The sequence below is a fragment of the Eutrigla gurnardus genome, assembly GCF_963514095.1.
Source record: "Eutrigla gurnardus genome assembly, chromosome: 7".
Taxonomy (NCBI): domain Eukaryota; kingdom Metazoa; phylum Chordata; class Actinopteri; order Perciformes; family Triglidae; genus Eutrigla; species Eutrigla gurnardus.
The window spans coordinates 4864763-4881802 of NC_139921.1; the positions used below are offsets into that span (position 1 = coordinate 4864763).

At 44.0% G+C, this 17040-nt stretch overlaps 1 protein-coding gene across 1 annotated transcript; it reads right to left on the bottom strand.

Annotated features, from left to right (window-relative positions):
• Positions 1-96: 96 nt before the first annotated feature.
• Positions 97-14916, bottom strand: LOC311016323 (protein NLRC3-like). The gene is made up of 10 exons (XM_084013952.1): positions 14819-14916; positions 14042-14164; positions 11795-11861; positions 11419-11638; positions 8915-10718; positions 7394-7567; positions 5937-6110; positions 4014-4187; positions 2563-2609; positions 97-1190 (listed from the first exon to the last, which is right to left on the bottom strand). Exons 1-10 carry the CDS (start codon positions 14905-14907, stop codon positions 670-672), a joined length of 3393 nt encoding a protein of 1130 aa, XP_083870078.1. The 5' UTR covers positions 14908-14916; the 3' UTR covers positions 97-669.
• Positions 14917-17040: the final 2124 nt, after the last annotated feature.

Sequence of the window (17040 nt, forward strand, 5' to 3'; positions counted from 1 at the left end):
ACCAGTTTATAGGTGTAGAGACCAGAGAAAACATGTTTTCATAATATGGGACCTTAATTAAAATGCACTTTTTCTAAAATATGAGTTCAAGAACAGTTTATTCTCTTTTAAATGCAATTTTATTTATTGTTCCATATCATAACAAAAGTTATGTCATACATGTTTTCACATACAGCAGGACTAGAACACCCTCATGATGTTCAAAGTCCCAACATCACCCAAGAGCAAGCGTTATAAAGCGTTGATGAATGGAAAATCACAGCTGCAGCATCATCATAGTTTATAATTCCTTAGTGGATTTAGCAGGAGCATTTTCTCCAACAATGAAGAAACAGTTTAATATGTTTTTTATTTGTAATATGTTAAATACATTATGTTTTCTATTCTAATCTGTGTGTGCTCTGTGTTTCATGTTGATGGTTTTCACTGGACAGCAACTATTTGCTCCAGTCACTAATGCATGTTCCTCAACACGACAAGGTTCAGTCTAAAGACAAAGCCATCCCGATATACTCCATTCATTTAAGTACATTTACACAAGCATTAATACATTTACAACAAGTACAAGGAGGAATGAACCTGACGGATTACAAACTGCAATGTTTTCATTCACATCTTTGCATTGACTCTGAATGTAATCACACCGCTTTGTGTTTGTTGTGAACAGTTTCAGAGACGCAGAGACACTGATCCAGTCCAGACTTTAAACCCAGGATAAAGAGGTTCAGTGAATGTGGTGTTGAAGGTGTGGAGGTGGATCAGTTTGTTAGAGGAGACTCTGTAGAAGGTCAAAGTGCCAGCAGGACAGTCCAAGTACACTGCTACCACACCAGAGGAGGAGGAGGAGGAGGAGGAGATGAGTGTTTCTTTGTTTTTGTGCCAGACAGAGTAACGACCACCATAACAACTCAGACACCAAGACTGATCATTCCATCCAAACCCAGACTCGTTTCCTCTCCTCTTGATTCCTCTGTAACTCACTGATATATAAACCTCTCCTCTCCACTGGACCTCCCAGTAACAGCGACCAGTCAGACCGTCTCTACACAGCATCTGAGGCTGTGAGTCAAATCTGTCTGGATGATCTGGATATGACTGGTCGTCTGACACACCTGTCACCTTCCTGTTGGTGTCGTCCAGTTTGAGGTTTCTGCTGACTGTGTTTGTGTCCAGTTCCAGTTCACAGACATCTGATGGAGAGAACAAACACAATGCAGCTAAAGGTTATTGTTGGAGACAGTTGGGTGTTTTTGGTTTGTGTTTTAAAGCTTAATAAATATACTTTGGGTATTAGTATATGACATCACAAGGGGGCGGTAACTTGATGGTGATGGGTCACGTCATACATTTCATTGATAAACAGGACACCGGTGTGTAGTGGTGTGTGTTTTGTTGGATGGCAGAGAAAAACACAGTGTTGGGAAACTAGCAGGAGCAGATTCAGTTATTGATAGATAATTATTAATATCAATACTCAGTCTCAATATAAAGGTGTTTGTACTCAAATGCCAATAATGAATAACTATTAGAATATGAGTACAAACAGTTGAAGGATTAGTGAATTCTTCACAGAGAAGAGGTTGATATCATTCATTCTTATACAGCATTAATAAACACAGCAGTATGTTCATAAGGGGTTTATTAACAATAAACAAAGAAACATACACTAAGTCCAAGTGGCCTATCTAACTAAATACTATACAAGTGTGTGTGTGTGTGTGTGTGTGTGTGTGTGTGTGTGTGGGTGTGGGTGTGTGTGTGTGTGTGTGTGTGTGTGTGTGTGTGTGTGTGTGTGTTACAAGATGGCGGCTGTGGGTGTCGACCAGTCAGCCATGTGGAGTGGGGGTGTTCTTTGTGGGAGGCCGTGTGGTCCTGCCTGGAGAACAGGTTTCTATATATGTGTATAATTAGTGTAATATATGTAGAGCCGTTAGGAAAGTTGGTTTGGCCTTAAATTACTAAAGATTGAAACCAGACCAACCTGTGGTCTGGTCTCTGGACTAATGTGAGCTACTATCTAGACCTCTAGGGGACCACAGACAGTCTCTGGTTCCTCCACATAGTCTGGTCTGGTCTCTGGTCTAATGTGAGCTACTATCTAGACCTCTGGGGGACCACAGACAGTCTCTGGTTCCTCCACATAGTCTGGTCTGGTCTCTGGACTAATGTGAGCTACTATTGTAGACCTATAGGGGACCACAGACCCAGGAGACAACATCTGGTTCCTCCATTTAGGATTCAGGGACGTCAGGACGACAGGAGGACGATCTCAACGCTGAGACGCTTTAGAGACACAGAGGAATTTATCTCTTGAGTTGAAATATTTAAACTCACACAAACACGTCTCCGTTGCCGTCTGGCAGGAATTGCCGTCCGTTTGTGTCTCTGCGTTGACTTTGTGTGTAATTGAGTGTGAAAATGTGGCGTTTGGTGTGAACACAACACGACATCTTTACAGCCACGAAGAAACAAACGCTACATCCTGATAGAAACGTGATCATCGGATTTCAGTCATGAACACGTTCAAATCTGGAGCAGCTGAGTTACTGAAAACATACTCACACTTCCTCAGACCAGGTCTCAGTCTCTGCTGTCCCCCATGGTCCACCCTGCAGGAAGACATTCAAAGACCTCAATCAGGTCCACCATTAAACATGAACCCCAGTTCCTCAGTCAGAGACGGAGACACAGTCTGGAGCTGTTGTCCATCTGTCCTCACCTGAGTGTCCACTCTGATGTCTGTCCATCTGTCCTCACCTGAGTGTCCAGTCTGATGTCTGTCCATCTGTCCTCACCTGAGAGTGTCCAGTCTGGTGTCTGTCCATCTGTCCTCACCTGAGAGTGTTCAGTCTGATGTCTGTCCACCTGTCCTCACCTGAGAGTCCAGTCTGATGTCTGTCCATCTGTCCTCACATTAGAGAGTCCAGTCTGATGTCTGTCCACCTGTCCTCACCTGAGAGTCCAGTCTGATGTCTGTCCATCTGTCCTCACATTAGAGAGTCCAGTCTGATGTCTGTCCATCTGTCCTCACCTGAGAGTCCAGTCTGATGTCTGTCCATCTGTCCTCACCTGAGTGCCCAGTCTGATGTCTGTCCATCTGTCCTCACCTGAGAGTCCAGTCTGGTGTCTGTCCATCTGTCCTCACCTAAGAGTCCAGTCTGATGTCTGTCCATCTGTCCTCACCTGAGAGTGTCCAGTCTGATGTCTGTCCATCTGTCCTCACCTAAGAGACCACTCTGATGTCTGTCCATCTGTCCTCACCTGAGAGTGTCCAGTCTGATGTCTGTCCACCTGTCCTCACCTGAGAGTGTCCAGTCTGGTGTCTGTCCATCTGTCCTCACCTGAGAGTCCAGTCTGATGTCTGTCCACCTGTCCTCACCTGAGAGTGTCCAGTCTGATGCCTGTCCATCTGTCCTCACCTGAGAGTGTCCAGTCTGATGTCTGTCCATCTGTCCTCACCTAAGAGACCACTCTGATGTCTGTCCATCTGTCCTCACCTGAGAGTGTCCAGTCTGATGTCTGTCCACCTGTCCTCACCTGAGAGTGTCCAGTCTGGTGTCTGTCCATCTGTCCTCACCTGAGAGTCCAGTCTGATGTCTGTCCACCTGTCCTCACCTGAGAGTGTCCAGTCTGATGCCTGTCCATCTGTCCTCACCTGAGAGTGTCCAGTCTGATGCCTGTCCATCTGTCCTCACCTGAGAGTGTCCAGTCTGATGCCTGTCCATCTGTCCTCACCTGAGAGTGTCCAGTCTGATGTCTGTCCACCTGTCCTCACCTGAGAGTGTCCAGTCTGGTGTCTGTCCATCTGTCCTCACCTGAGAGTCCAGTCTGATGTCTGTCCACCTGTCCTCACCTGAGAGTGTCCAGTCTGATGTCTGTCCATCTGTCCTCACCTGAGAGTGTCCAGTCTGATGTCTGTCCACCTGTCCTCACCTGAGAGTGTCCAGTCTGATGTCTGTCCACCTGTCCTCACCTGAGAGTGTCCAGTCTGATGTCTGTCCACCTGTCCTCACCTGAGAGTGTCCAGTCTCCAGTGTGGACCCTCCAGTCCAGCAGACAGCAGCTTGACTCCTGAGTCTCCTGGATGATTGCAGCTCAGGTCCAGCTGTCTCAGATAGGAGGGGTTGGAGTCCAGAGCTGAGGCCAGAGAAGAACAGCTGTCCTCTGTGATCAGACAACCTGACAGACTGAAGACACACACACTTCTGTCACTTCTGGGGACTTTACATAGACGTATGTCCATTTGTCCACTTTTTAAAATGAGAAAAAGTGATATTTGTCTTTTGTTGTGTTGATGTTGTACTGGGTGGGATAAGCGTGGCTGAGTGATGGACAGAGATGGACAGAGGAGGACATTAAAAGAAAGAAAAGAGACGAGCTGAAATGATTGAGAGAGAAATTGAAGCATTAGAAAAGAGAAGAAACAACAGTTGAAACAGTCTATGTGGTCTGTCTTCAGACCTGGTGTGCCAACAAAGATCTGGTATTGAATTTAAACCATCTAGCAAAGAAAAAAGGCTGTAATTCAAAAACATTTCAACAATGTTCATAGTTTTCATATTGAACTGGAGGAATTATGAATAACAAGTACTCTGATAATAACAGTAAAATACAAAACACAGCTTTGAAAATGTGCTTCTTAAGAGTCTCAGAACATATGAGGCATTCAGGTGTTCAACTGCCAGTTGGAAGAAAAGAGTCTGTCTTGATTCAAAGCTCTGTTCTCACTGTCAGCGTTCCTCTTTGAGAGCAGCCGTGTGAACTTATCTATCGGCTCTAGATCTCACCGACCTGACTGACGTTTATCACCTCCACTCTCTGATCGATCTGTCAGCTGTCAGTGAGTCTCGTCAGTTGTCACCATAGAAACGTCACTCACAGAAACTCCAGTTTGCACAGATTTGATTAAGTTTGGAGTTAACGTTTCACCCCGTTGCATTACCGGGTAATTACGTGTTTGTGAGTAGCAACCAGTGAGATGATTTAGCCTCCAACCATCTGAACCAGTGTAGTGATGCTAACGCTGCAGCAGTAAAATAGAAACGCTCCGTCATCATTTCATAATTCTCAATGATCTATCAGTTATGGGTCTGGGTCCAGATAGGACGGGGTCTGGGTCTGGATCGGGGCCAAGCTCCACCTCTTAGTGACCCTTGCTATAGAGCCTTTTACAGTCATTGTCATCATAAATGTGTGTGCACATGTTGGTGTTAAAATGGCGTTTTGTCTCCGCCGTGCAGACGAGTTAGAAGCTTTAAACTTTGAATTAAAACTGTCAGCAGCATCAAAATGTCTGGTTGGTTCATGTTCAGTTGTCAGAGTTGATATTCCAATCAGGCTTCAACCTCTGGTTCAGAAAAGTGAAGTCAAGCCTGAAGGTCCTTAAAGCTGCATTCTCTCTGCTGGCCACTAGGGGGTGTTTTCATGAATAATATGTCTTCATTGCATCTGCATAGCTTTGAGTCTGCATGTGGGTCCTCCCTGCTGCTTCAGCCACCGTGACAAGAATATTAGTTCATTTCATATAAACTCAATAAACTCAACTGTATAGAAAGTGGTTCAAACTGGCTCCACCTTGACAGCAGAGACAGTCTGGTGTTGTAGTTCAGGCTCACATGTTCATGGAGTGACGTTCACAAACGTAGACTGACGTTTGCAACAGCATTTATAAACACCAGGTGGATTTATAAAACTATTAAAACATCGAACGGCAGGGAAAAGATAAACAAGATGTTTGGTTTTGACAAAAGTTTTGTTTTGTTCTTTTGCTGGCAAGTCGTTAGCAGCAGAAACAGTACTTCATCAGCCATGTTAACAGATTAGTAGCAAACGTGTCTTTTTAGGTATACGTGAATATAAATAACTGAATATTTGGTGCATGTAAACACATCATTGAAAGCTTCATAGGTAAACTTCTCAAAGTAGTTGAATCTGACCTGAGAGTTTCCAGTCGACAGTGTGGACTCTCCAGACCAGCAGACAGCAGCTTCACTCCTGAATCCTGCAGGTTGTTGTTACTCAGGTCCAGGTCTCTTAGACTGGAGGACTGGGAGCTGAGAACTGAGGACAGACCTTCACAGCTTCTCTCTGAGAGGTTACAGCCACTGAGTCTGAAGAGGAATCAGAAATTAGTGATGAAACAATTACAAACAACTGTTCATCCCCTCAGGTTCTAACTGACATTTCTGTCATAATTAAGTTATTCACATATTCTTATTCTATGACAACTTCTCGAAACTCGCCGTGGCGTGACGGCATTACACGGCTTCTTACATAGACAATGATTGGGAACATTCCCTCCGCTTATGAACTCAGGCAGGCCGTTTAGTTTCCCGGTGTGTCCGGGACTTCCACAACATGTACAAAGCAGCAATAGTGTTTATTACGGCCACGGATGATGAAACATTATCGGTGTAAATGCAGCGGGTGCCGATCGGATTTCTCTCTCACCCCGACCTGCAGTACGTCCCCGATCCCAAACTGCTCGGCAATCGCTCGCCACAATCTCAATACCCCCCCCCCCCCCCCCTCCCCTCTGACACCGCAGCCTCAGCCAAAATCTCACTCTGAACTCACGTGAGAGCCCTGCTCCGTGCCTGAACTGCTCAGGGCAACAAGCGTCTCGTCTGCTCGTAGTTTCAAACGTGGAAGTGAGTCGGGACGAGACGTGAGCAGGAGAGTGACGAGGATTGGATCGGAACATTTAGCCAATAGTAGCCATGTGGACCGGATGGCTACTATTAGATCAATTTTGGCTCAAGTGAAAAATCGTAGACTACAGCTTTAAGTCTGACCATTATTTCTACCATTGATCTATCTGTGAAGAGCCAATGCGTTTGTAGATCCATACAGAAGGATTGAAAGCAACTGTATACTGAAGAGGGGAGAGCCTTTGTGTTTCCTTCTGCCTTTTGTTTGCTATTTTATTTATTGCATGGATATTTAGTTTGTTTTTGGGTGAAGTGGTTATTAATTTATTTTGGCTCAAACCTATTAGTTTATATAATTAATTTATACATCCTTCTGTGGGACTGGAGACCCCATCTGCTGCAGTCAGGAGTTGGGACTGCTTTTACCCGGTATTTTACCCTTGTTTAGAGACGTGGACTTTTACTGAAGTTTTACTTGTGTTTAAAATTAATTATATTAATGCCACAGGTTGTGACATTTTTTTAACAGTGTAAATTTGAATTGCTGGTATTATAAGAACGTCACACTGTGTGACACTTACACGGGGAGAACATGCAAACTCCACATAGAAGGAACCCAAACCTGCTGTGAGGCGACAGTGCTACCCACTACACCACCGTGCAGCCCTAACTGAATATTTGGTGCATGTAAACACATCATCGAAAGCTTCATAGGTAAACTTCTCAAAGTAGTTGAATCTGACCTGAGAGTTTCCAGTCGACAGTGTGGACTCTCCAGGCCAGCAGACAGCAGCTTCACTCCTGAATCCTGCAGGTCGTTGTTACTCAGGTCCAGTTCTCTTAGACTGGAGGACTGGGAGCTGAGAACTGAGGACAGAACTTCACAGCTTCTCTCTGAGAGGTTACAGCCACTGAGTCTGAAGAGGAATCGGAAATTGGTGATTAAACAATTACAAACAACTGTTCATCACCTCAGGTTCTAACTGACATTTTTGTCATAATTAAGTTATTCACATATTCTTATTCTATGACAACTTAGTAACATTATGTGAGGTGTTTTATGTAGGAAACAAAAAGGTTCTATTTCCAAAGTCAAACCACCTTGGTTCTCTAAGGTTCTACTTGTGAGCCAATCAGCAGGTCAAATGCATACAGACAGACCAATGGGGTTGTGCTTCTTTGTCATGTTGCTGTGGTTGCTCAGTGGCAGCAGCAACAAGGAGCAGAGGAAATGTCACGCCAACGCAACGCTTAGAAGAAACCTCAAGATCAAGCCTTGTGAAAGACAGCAGGACAGCTACCATGCTAGCCAGATAACACTGGCTTCCTATGATTAGTATGGCAACATTAGGAATATATAGGAATCTACCATTATCTGGCTAGCATTAGCATATGAAGCTAGGGTATGGCAGCTATAATTATCTAATAGGCTAATATTAGAAAGCTTGCATTATCTGGGTAGAATGATCATATGAAGCTGGCATAAGCTGGCTAGCATTAACTTATTGGGTAATATAAGGAAACTAGCACATGGTGGCTAGGGTTAGCTGCCAGACTAACATGAGGAAGCTAGCATAAGCTGACTAGCATTAGCTGGCAGTCTACCTGCCAGAATAACATGAGGAAATATGTGTAGCTTGACTGTGTGGAAGCTAACAATGAAAACTCCTCAGATGGTGTCTAATTATGTGGTTGATGAATCAAAGACATTTACTGAAAAAACATTCTAGTAGTTCTAATTCTAAATCCTTGTCATTCAGACAAATGTGCATAAATATGAAAGTGTATGTGCAATAATTTATGGAGGAGTCACAATATACTGCCCACTTTTTGAAATCCCCGCCGACTTTTACCGTCTAAAGTCAGTGAATCTGTCGATCCTATTAAAGTTTCACTTTCAGTTGTGAATCAGTTCATTTCTGAATGTTTCTGATGTGAGATTCTGTTTGTAGCTGCTCATCACGCGGATTCTTGTGGGTCGAGTCATTCTTATGTTGACAAAACTCACTTCCAACGTCGGTAGTCTCTCAGATCACCAGGTGCGGGGCCACAATAATCAGAATTTACTCAGTAAAGTTACTCAGTACTCAAGTAGTTTTTTCACTAAATACTTTCTTACCTTTACTCTTAAGTAACTATTTGGAACTACTTTTTACTTCTTTACCTTTTGCAGTTGGGAAAACCAATGAAATGGTTCAGAATGCAGATAGAACCTTGTAATTCCAAGATGGTTTGTTGTTTTCTGAATGAAAAACTATATTTACAGAGCTTTGCTGGAGGCTTGGACCACCGGCAGCAGCCTCAGAAGAACCTCCTCTGAAGCAAAGTATTCCTTCAGGTCAAACACGTCCAGATGTTTTTCTGATGACAGTAAGATGAAGACCAGAGCTGACCACTGACCAGGAGACAGTTCTTCGGAGGAGAGAAGTCCGAAAGTCAGATACTGTTGGATCTCCTCCACCAGAGAACGATCATTCAGTTCATTCAGACAGTGGAACAGATTGATGCTTCTCTCTGGAGACAGATCCTCATCAAGCTTCTTCTTGATGTACTGGACTGCTTCCTGATTGGTCTGTGAGCTACTTCCTGTCTGTGTCAGCAGACCTCGTAGGTGTTTCTGATTGGTCTCTAGTGACAGACCCAGAAGGAAACGGAGGAACAGGTCCAGGTGTCCGTTTGGACTCTGTAAGGCCTTGTCCACAGCTCTCTGGTGCAGATGTGTTAGTTTAGGTTTGTCTCTGGAGACTTTAGACCACCAGGAGGTTGTTTGTTTTTCTGCCATCAGATTGACACCAGAGTTGACGAAGGTCAGATGGACATGAAGAGCAGCCAGAAACTCCTGAACACTCAGATGGACGAAGCAGAACACCTGGTCCTGGTACAGTCCTCTCTCCTCTCTGAAGACCTGTGTGAACACTCCTGAGTACACTGAGGCTGCTTTGATATCGATGCCACACTCTTTCAGGTCTGGTTCATAGAAGATCAGGTTTCCTTTCTGCAGCTGCTCAAAAGCCAGTTTTCCTAGAGACTTAATCATCTCTCTGCTCTGTGGACTCCAGTGTGGATCCGTCTCAGCTCCTCCATCATACTTGACGTTCTTCAGTTTGGACTGAACCACCAGGAAGTGGATGTACATGTCGGTCAGGGTCTTGGGCAGCTCCCCTCCCTCCCTGGTCTTCAACACGTCCTCCAGAACTGTAGCAGTGATCCAGCAGAAGACCGGGATGTGGCACATGATGTGGAGGCTTCGTGAGGTCTTGATGTGGGAGATGATCCTGTTAGCCTGCTCCTCATCTCTGAACCTCTTCCTGAAGTAGTCCTCCTTCTGTGGGTCAGTGAACCCTCTGACCTCTGTCACCATGTCAACACACCCAGGAGGGATCTGATTGGCTGCAGCAGGTCTTGTGGTTATCCAGAGACGAGCAGAGGGAAGCAGTTTCCCCCTGATGAGGTTTGTCAGCAGCACATCCACCGAGGTGGACTCTGTAACATCAGTCAGGATCTCATTGTTGTGGAAGTCCAGAGGAAGTCGACACTCGTCCAGACCGTCAAAGATGAACGCAACCTGGAACTCTTTAAACCTGCAGATTCCTGCTTCTTTGGTTTCGGTGAAGAAGTGATGAAGGAGTTCCACCAAGCTGAACTTCTTCTCTTTCAGCAGGTTCAGCTCTCTGAAAGTGAATGGAAACGTGAACTGTATGTCCTGGTTGGCTTTGTCTTCAGCCCAGTCCAGAGTGAACTTCTGTGTTAACACTGTTTTCCCGATGCCAGCCACTCCCTTTGTCATCACTGTTCTGATTGGTTCATCCCTTCCAGGTGAGCCTTTAAAGATGTCTTCTTGTCTGATGGTTGTTTCTGGTCTGTCTGGTTTCCTGGATGCCGTTTCAATCTGTCTGACCTCATGTTGGTCATTGACCTCTGCAGTCCCTCCCTCTGTGACGTGGAGCTCCGTGTAGACCTGATTCAGGAGGGTTGGGTTTCCTGCTTTAGTGATGCCCTCAAACAAACACTGGAACTTCTTCTTGAGGTAAGTCTTGAGTTTACGTTGGTTCACTGCACCAGCGGTTCCTGAATAAACAACAAAGGAACCCAGTTAGTGGATCCTACAGACCCTTTAACAGTCTATGAACAAGCCATGTGTTAGAGCCATGTATTCCTATAGTCCTCAGTAGTAGTGTCTTCATGAGCTTCTTTCATGATTAAATCATAACTATTGGACACAAAATCAATCAGGTTCAGCTGATGAAGTGAAAATATAATATATAATCCTCCACCCTGAGACGCCACCATTGAAAACACCAACAGAACATGGAGGTGTCCTCGTAGAAGCCCATTTTAAATACACCTTTGTTTTTCATCTACCAACAATTTAGTTATACGAGCTGAAAGTCACCAGTTAACACGGTCACTGGGTGAAGTGAAACACCTGTTTCTCTGAAACGGTCGTGATCCTGTCTGAACTCAGTAGAACTTGGTTGGATTATAGATTCTGACAACCGAACACGTAACAAGCAGATATTAAGATGCTACTAACAGTTTAAATTCACTGTTTAAAGCTTCTAACTCGTCTGGATGGTTGAAGCAAAACGACAAACGTTGACAACATGTGTACGCATATTTATGATGACATCAGCTGTAATCGGGTCTGTAGACAACCAGAGAACCTAAACATTGAAGTTGTGTGCAGCCTATTAGGAGAAATATGAAGTTCTTCATGTTGAATCCTTCTCTTCTTTCCACCATGTTAAATCTGTTAAAATCCTCTTACTGATCTGCAGACAGTCAGCCAGCTCCTCCTGCTTCATTCTCCTCAGGAAGTGCACTGTGATCTTCTGAAACGCCTCTCTGCTCCTCCTCTGCTCTTCATCCTCACCGTCCAACAACTCCTCGTCCTCACTCTCCAAGCATTCTGGGTAATCTGGACTCAGGACCTTCTGGATCTTCTTCAGCTCGTTCTTCACAAAAGTGCTGATGTTCTCCTCCAGCAGCTGGAACAGAAGGATAAACTGAACATGAACTCTAAAGAACCCAACATGGGGTTCATGTGTGGGTCTGAGCAGCATGGAGACCACTAGAACCTGTTCAGCATTGAGTCTGTAGTTGATGTGGTTAATAGTGAAAGGTGAGCTTGTACATGTACTCACCATAAATATGGAGTCCAGGTGTGTTTGATGCTGCTGGGTCAACGGAACCTCTGAGATCTGCTGAACTCTGTGGAGAAAACCAAGTTTAAAGAGTCACTAAACCACAGACTGGAGATCAGAAGTGGACGTCGTCATGGTGACGTCACCCATTGTGTTTGTGGACTACGGTTTTGAATCCTCAGGTTTGGCATTTTGCTGTCTTGGATTCTTGGAGCGATCTGATGAACACTAGCAGCAGAGCGGCACCACAAGCAGCAACCTAACTGGATCTGGATCCATCTGGATTTTGGTGTGAAGCTGCTAACAAAGTTAGCTTCGCAATTCAAGGTCAACTTTACAGCTACGTGTTAAAGTCATCTTAGTAGATAACTGCATTGGTAGTGTGGTAGAGACCTGTCAATCAGCAGGTAGCCCCGCCCCCTAAAGCATCCCCTGCTTTCTGGTCTGTTGGACTCTAAATGGACCTGTCAATCAGTAGGTAAGCCCCGCCCCCTAAAGCATCCCCTGCTTTCTGGTCTGGTGGACTCTAAATGGACCATTATGTAGTAAATGAACATCATGCTGGACTGAAGAAGACTTGAAACTAGAGACCATAAACTCATGTTTACAATTTTTTTTTCTCGAGATAATACATCAAGAGAGAAGTAGGACCATTTTCTCATAGACAGAATCAGAATCAACTTTACTGGCCAGGTTTGCATAACAAACAAGGAATTTGACTCCGGTTAGCTTTTGCTCTCAAGTACAAAAAAAAAAAAAAAAAAGAAACAGTAAAAATAGAAATAGAAAAAATAGAATAAGGGCAGTAAGCTATGTATAAGAATAAATGAATAAATACAGTATATACATTTACAGATAAATAGATTCTATGGGTGGGATAATACAATTGTCCATGGTCGTGGACACCCCAACAGGCACAGACAAGACGCAGGATGCAATATACAGTTGGAAAGAGGGTGGGAATAGTGCAGTATCAGTATAGACTGAGTTTTAAGATTAAATATAAATATAGTGCAAGGCAGTTCAGTGCAACGATGATGTATTAATAACAATATTGTAACTGTAAGATTGAAGTGCACATGACTTTGTTCGGTGTAAGGGTGGTGCTATTTCTGAGTGTTCAACAGAGTGACAGCTTGGGGGAAGAAGCTGTCTTTGTGTCGGCTGGTTTTGGCAAACAGTGCCCTATATCGTCTACCAGAGGGAAGGAGGTTGAACAGTTTGTGACCAGGATGTGAGGGGTCTGTAGAGATTTTTGCTGCCCTTTTCCTGACCCTGGACAGGACCTGGATGGAAGGGAGGTCAGCTCCAATAATCCTCTCTGCAGCCCTTATTGTCCATTGCAGTCTGGCCCTGTCTCGTTTGGTGGCTGACCCAAACCAGACAGTGATGGAGGTGCAGATGACAGACTGAATGATCGCTGAGTAGAAAGTGGTCAGCAGCTCCTTAGGCAGATTAAACTTTCTTAGCTGTCTCAGGAAGTATAACCTCTGCTGGGCCTTCTTCTGGATAGTGTATATAATACTATATAAAAAAATAAATCAATAATTAAACAAATAAATAAACACAAAATTATCGATTTTAGCATCTCTCGATTCTCTATCCCAAGTATAAACAGTTCAATTCCTCTAGAGCCATTTCCATTGTTGTTGCAAATTATCATTGCTAAGAATAATACTGCTTTCTGCTCCTTTTCTTCCATGACCAAATTCCTGAATCATCGGTCCTCAATCCATCGGTTGACTCCCTTCTTCATCACAGATGACTGCAAACCCAAAGAAGAGATCCTGGTGTCCTCCAAGCTTGGAGATCTCTGTTTGAGCTGCAGCCTTCCACCCGTACACTATTCCCCTCACTGCATAAGAACCGGTGGAGCCACAACAGCAGCCCTCCACATGCCAACCTAATCTTATTTCCCTGGGCTGCCGATCATCATCTGCTTTCTATTGCTACGTCAAACTCCATAAGAAAGAAATATTAGCCGCTCAAACGGTTTTCTCCTCACTGTCTCTTTAAGGTTTGATTCTTTATTTGTTATTTTTTAGTTTAATCGCAGTTAAAAAGGATTGAATTGGTCCTTTCTGTTAGAGCTTCAGTGAAACATGACACTGTCTCTCTCTCATATCATCGTGGCTCAGAAGACCTAACAGTTTGCAGGATTCAGGGCTGGTGGACTCAGAGTTATTGTTTAAGGGGCTAGTCTAGACCTGGTTCATCCTGTAAGGAGAGTTCAGTTTAATTTCTTACCTTCCATCAGCAGCTTGTTCAGCTTTAAAAAGTAAAGGGTGACCCATAGAGTGGTCACTCTTCATGGACACACAGCTGGGTCCAGGTCCAGGTCTAAGGGAGTCTGGTCTCTGCTGCTGCATCCTGATACAATAAATACAATTTAAGGAAATACTTTCCCAAGAATCTCACCAGTTAAACTTCATTCATCACAACAACACAAAATTATCAAAAAACATTATTATCACAGTATGTTTGGCAGTTCAGACCATCACATTATTCATTCAGCAGACTTGACTTAATGTTGATGGACGTGTGTTTTTGTGGTTCAACAGACCAACAGAGAATCTGAATTTCCCAGTTAAACTTTCATTCCTTTCATTCAATATTTGAAGCTGATCAGCTGAAGTGTCAGCAGGTTACAGTGTTGGTCCAGGTGTATGTCAGGTTAATATTTAATCTCAATGTCTTTTTATTTCACTTATCATCAAACTTTACTGCTTCTTCTTCTCAGACAACTAAAAGTACAGAGGTCAATTAAAGCTTCTGGTCTCACCAAAGCGAAAACAAATGGATTCAACAGGAGAGTCGACACTAGATTCAGATCATCCCCTACATGGACTACAAAGGTCTGGACCAAGACCTGATTCTTCACCTCAGGACAGTCAGATAATAAAAAGGTTTAATTTTAAACTCAATAAAGCGATCTAGTTAATATTATGTATATTTATGTTGTTGAGTGAGAATCATGATGGTGAAGTGATCTGAGTCCTGGACACTTGGAGATCCTCGTCTCACCTCTGAGCTTTGGTCTGGCTGTCATGTCCCCCATCCTGGGTGGTTTTAGAGGGAAGGACTCCGTCCTCTCGGTCCTCACACTGATTCATAGCAGAGTCTCCACCTGCTGGCAGAGATGCACACTGTCACTACGGCAACACTGACAACAGAGAGGCAAAGTCCCGCCCCTTCCTGTGTCTCCAATGGGACCTCATTTCTTGAGAACTATGAACGGTAGTTAACGGTGAGACCAATAATGTTTTGGTCCCGTTTGAGTTGTACAGCGTCCAGACGACAGCAGGAGAATCTCCAAGGCTTTCAGGACACAGGACGGCATTAATCTAGAAAACCAACGTTAGCTTTAGACAACAAAACCAACGTTAGCTTTAGACAACAAAATACTACATAGAAAAAATAAAATACTACATAGACATAGTACACAATGTTGTTTAATGGTTAGAACGTTCTTTTTAAGGGCCTTTTTATCAAGATACATTCTAACTGACCATGTTGACTTCAACTAGCATTGCTAATAAACATTTACAAAATCTTGAAAAACCAAAACACTGGAGTCAATGCCCTTTGGACTTATTGAAATTTTCCCCGTTTTCCACAAATCAGATTGGCTTTTTAGACATCGGGAACCCTTTATTTAATTGCAAATGTCAGCAGTTACCAAGTGTGTCGTACTGGTACGACGTAATGGAGTTTATTTTCCGTGTTTTGTCCTTCTTGTGTTTAACGGATAAATGAAAAGTTTCTGAGATGCAACGCTGAACATCTAGAGGCAACATTAATTCACTGATTGGACAGTCACACTCCAGAGCGGGTCAATGAGAGGGATTACATTGTAATACGTAAGTCAACTTTATATGTATAGCACATTTAAAAACACAAAAAGGGACTTTTAAGCTGCTATGAAGGTAACAATTTGACTGTTGTTGGCAGATGAGATGATTTTCATCCAAGTTTTATTGCACAGTGTAGTTTATTCATGTAGTGGTGGATATTATTTTTTTTCTTTAGTGGTGGATATGACATTTTAATGCACAGTACTTCAGATTTGTTGTATAGCATATTTAATAACAACCGGAGGGACTTTTTCGTCGCTCACAGAACTCTGAATGTGGATAGCTACATTAGCTAGTCTTTCACCGTTGTTGACATGGAGCCATTGTAGCCAGTAGCATGCTGGTTCTGTTTGACCCTCCCTGCTTCCCTTACACTCTGATCCCCGTTAACGAGGGGGGCGGGGCAGGCACGTATCTTCTTCGTTCATTCATTCAGATCCCAGGTTATACTAGGGTATAAGTAGCCCAGTGGTAGGACTATCGCCCCCTTCGCCTTCTGCATCTGGGTTTCACGCAGGAGGCTATCGCCAGGTATGCTGCGATTCCACTGTATTGTTCAGGTTAATTCATGCCTAGCCTTAATACTCCTTTTCCACCTGTAGCTCTGCGTCCCCTAACTCTGCCAGTGCCGTAGGGAATCTAACCGTAGTATTTCTCTCCCTCGAGGTATGCGGTTTTAAGGCGTTATCTCCCCTTAGTTGGTGCACAGAGTTTTAATTGTCATCTTTACTTATGTATACCTGCAGCTGATCGTGATTACGCCCGGCTCCTGTTTAGCGTCCCCTAATCAGCGACTACGAGCGTCGGCTCTGTTTGGTATGTATGAAACCCGACTGTTACTGTAGTCGTTGCCATGATCCCTCCTGTATAGCTAAATGTTTGCTATCTACGTTGCAGGTAGCATGGCTTAGTCCAGCTCGTCTGTCTAGTGTGGTCACGCTGCTGTCTTGTCCATAGTTGCAACGCTCCATTCTGGCTCACTCCCAATTGTCTTATGTTAGCTTAGCCTACCGCTGCCCGTTTGCGTCGCGGTGGGTGTTTGTTTGTTTGTTTGTTTGTTTGTTTTGTTTGCCCCCCTGCTGTTGGCTTTTCTTTGCGCATGTGCTTTGTCCGGTTTATTTGCGTGCAGCGCTTGCCCCGCTTATCCGAATGCATGCTGCTAGTTTGCTGTGTGTGTGTGTAGTGCAGTGTTATCTCTTATTTGTTTGTGGTGCTTTTGACTGCATGTTTGTCGCATGATCTCGCCGCTAGTGCCGCTGTTTAACTAGCCGTCATATTTGTATGTACTATAGAGTAGGCTACCTATGCTGGTGTGGCTACTGTGTGTTTTTGATTGTTTTATGCTTTGGCAGGCCTGTGGTTTCCCTTCGGCGGGGGGTAGCTAGTCACCTG

Excerpts from the sequence above, each read along its gene's own strand:
- LOC311016323 (XM_084013952.1), bottom strand. The coding sequence starts at position 14,907 with ATGAATCAGTGTGAGGACCGAGAGGACGGAGTCCTTCCCTCTAAAACC. Across the intron at positions 4,188-5,936 it reads TGTCGACTGGAAACTCTCAG|TCTGTCAGGTTGTCTGATCA; the intron begins GTCAGATTCAAC and ends GTGTGTCTTCAG. Across the intron at positions 2,610-4,013 it reads TGGAGACTGGACACTCTCAG|GGTGGACCATGGGGGACAGC; the intron begins GTGAGGACAGGT and ends GTCTTCCTGCAG.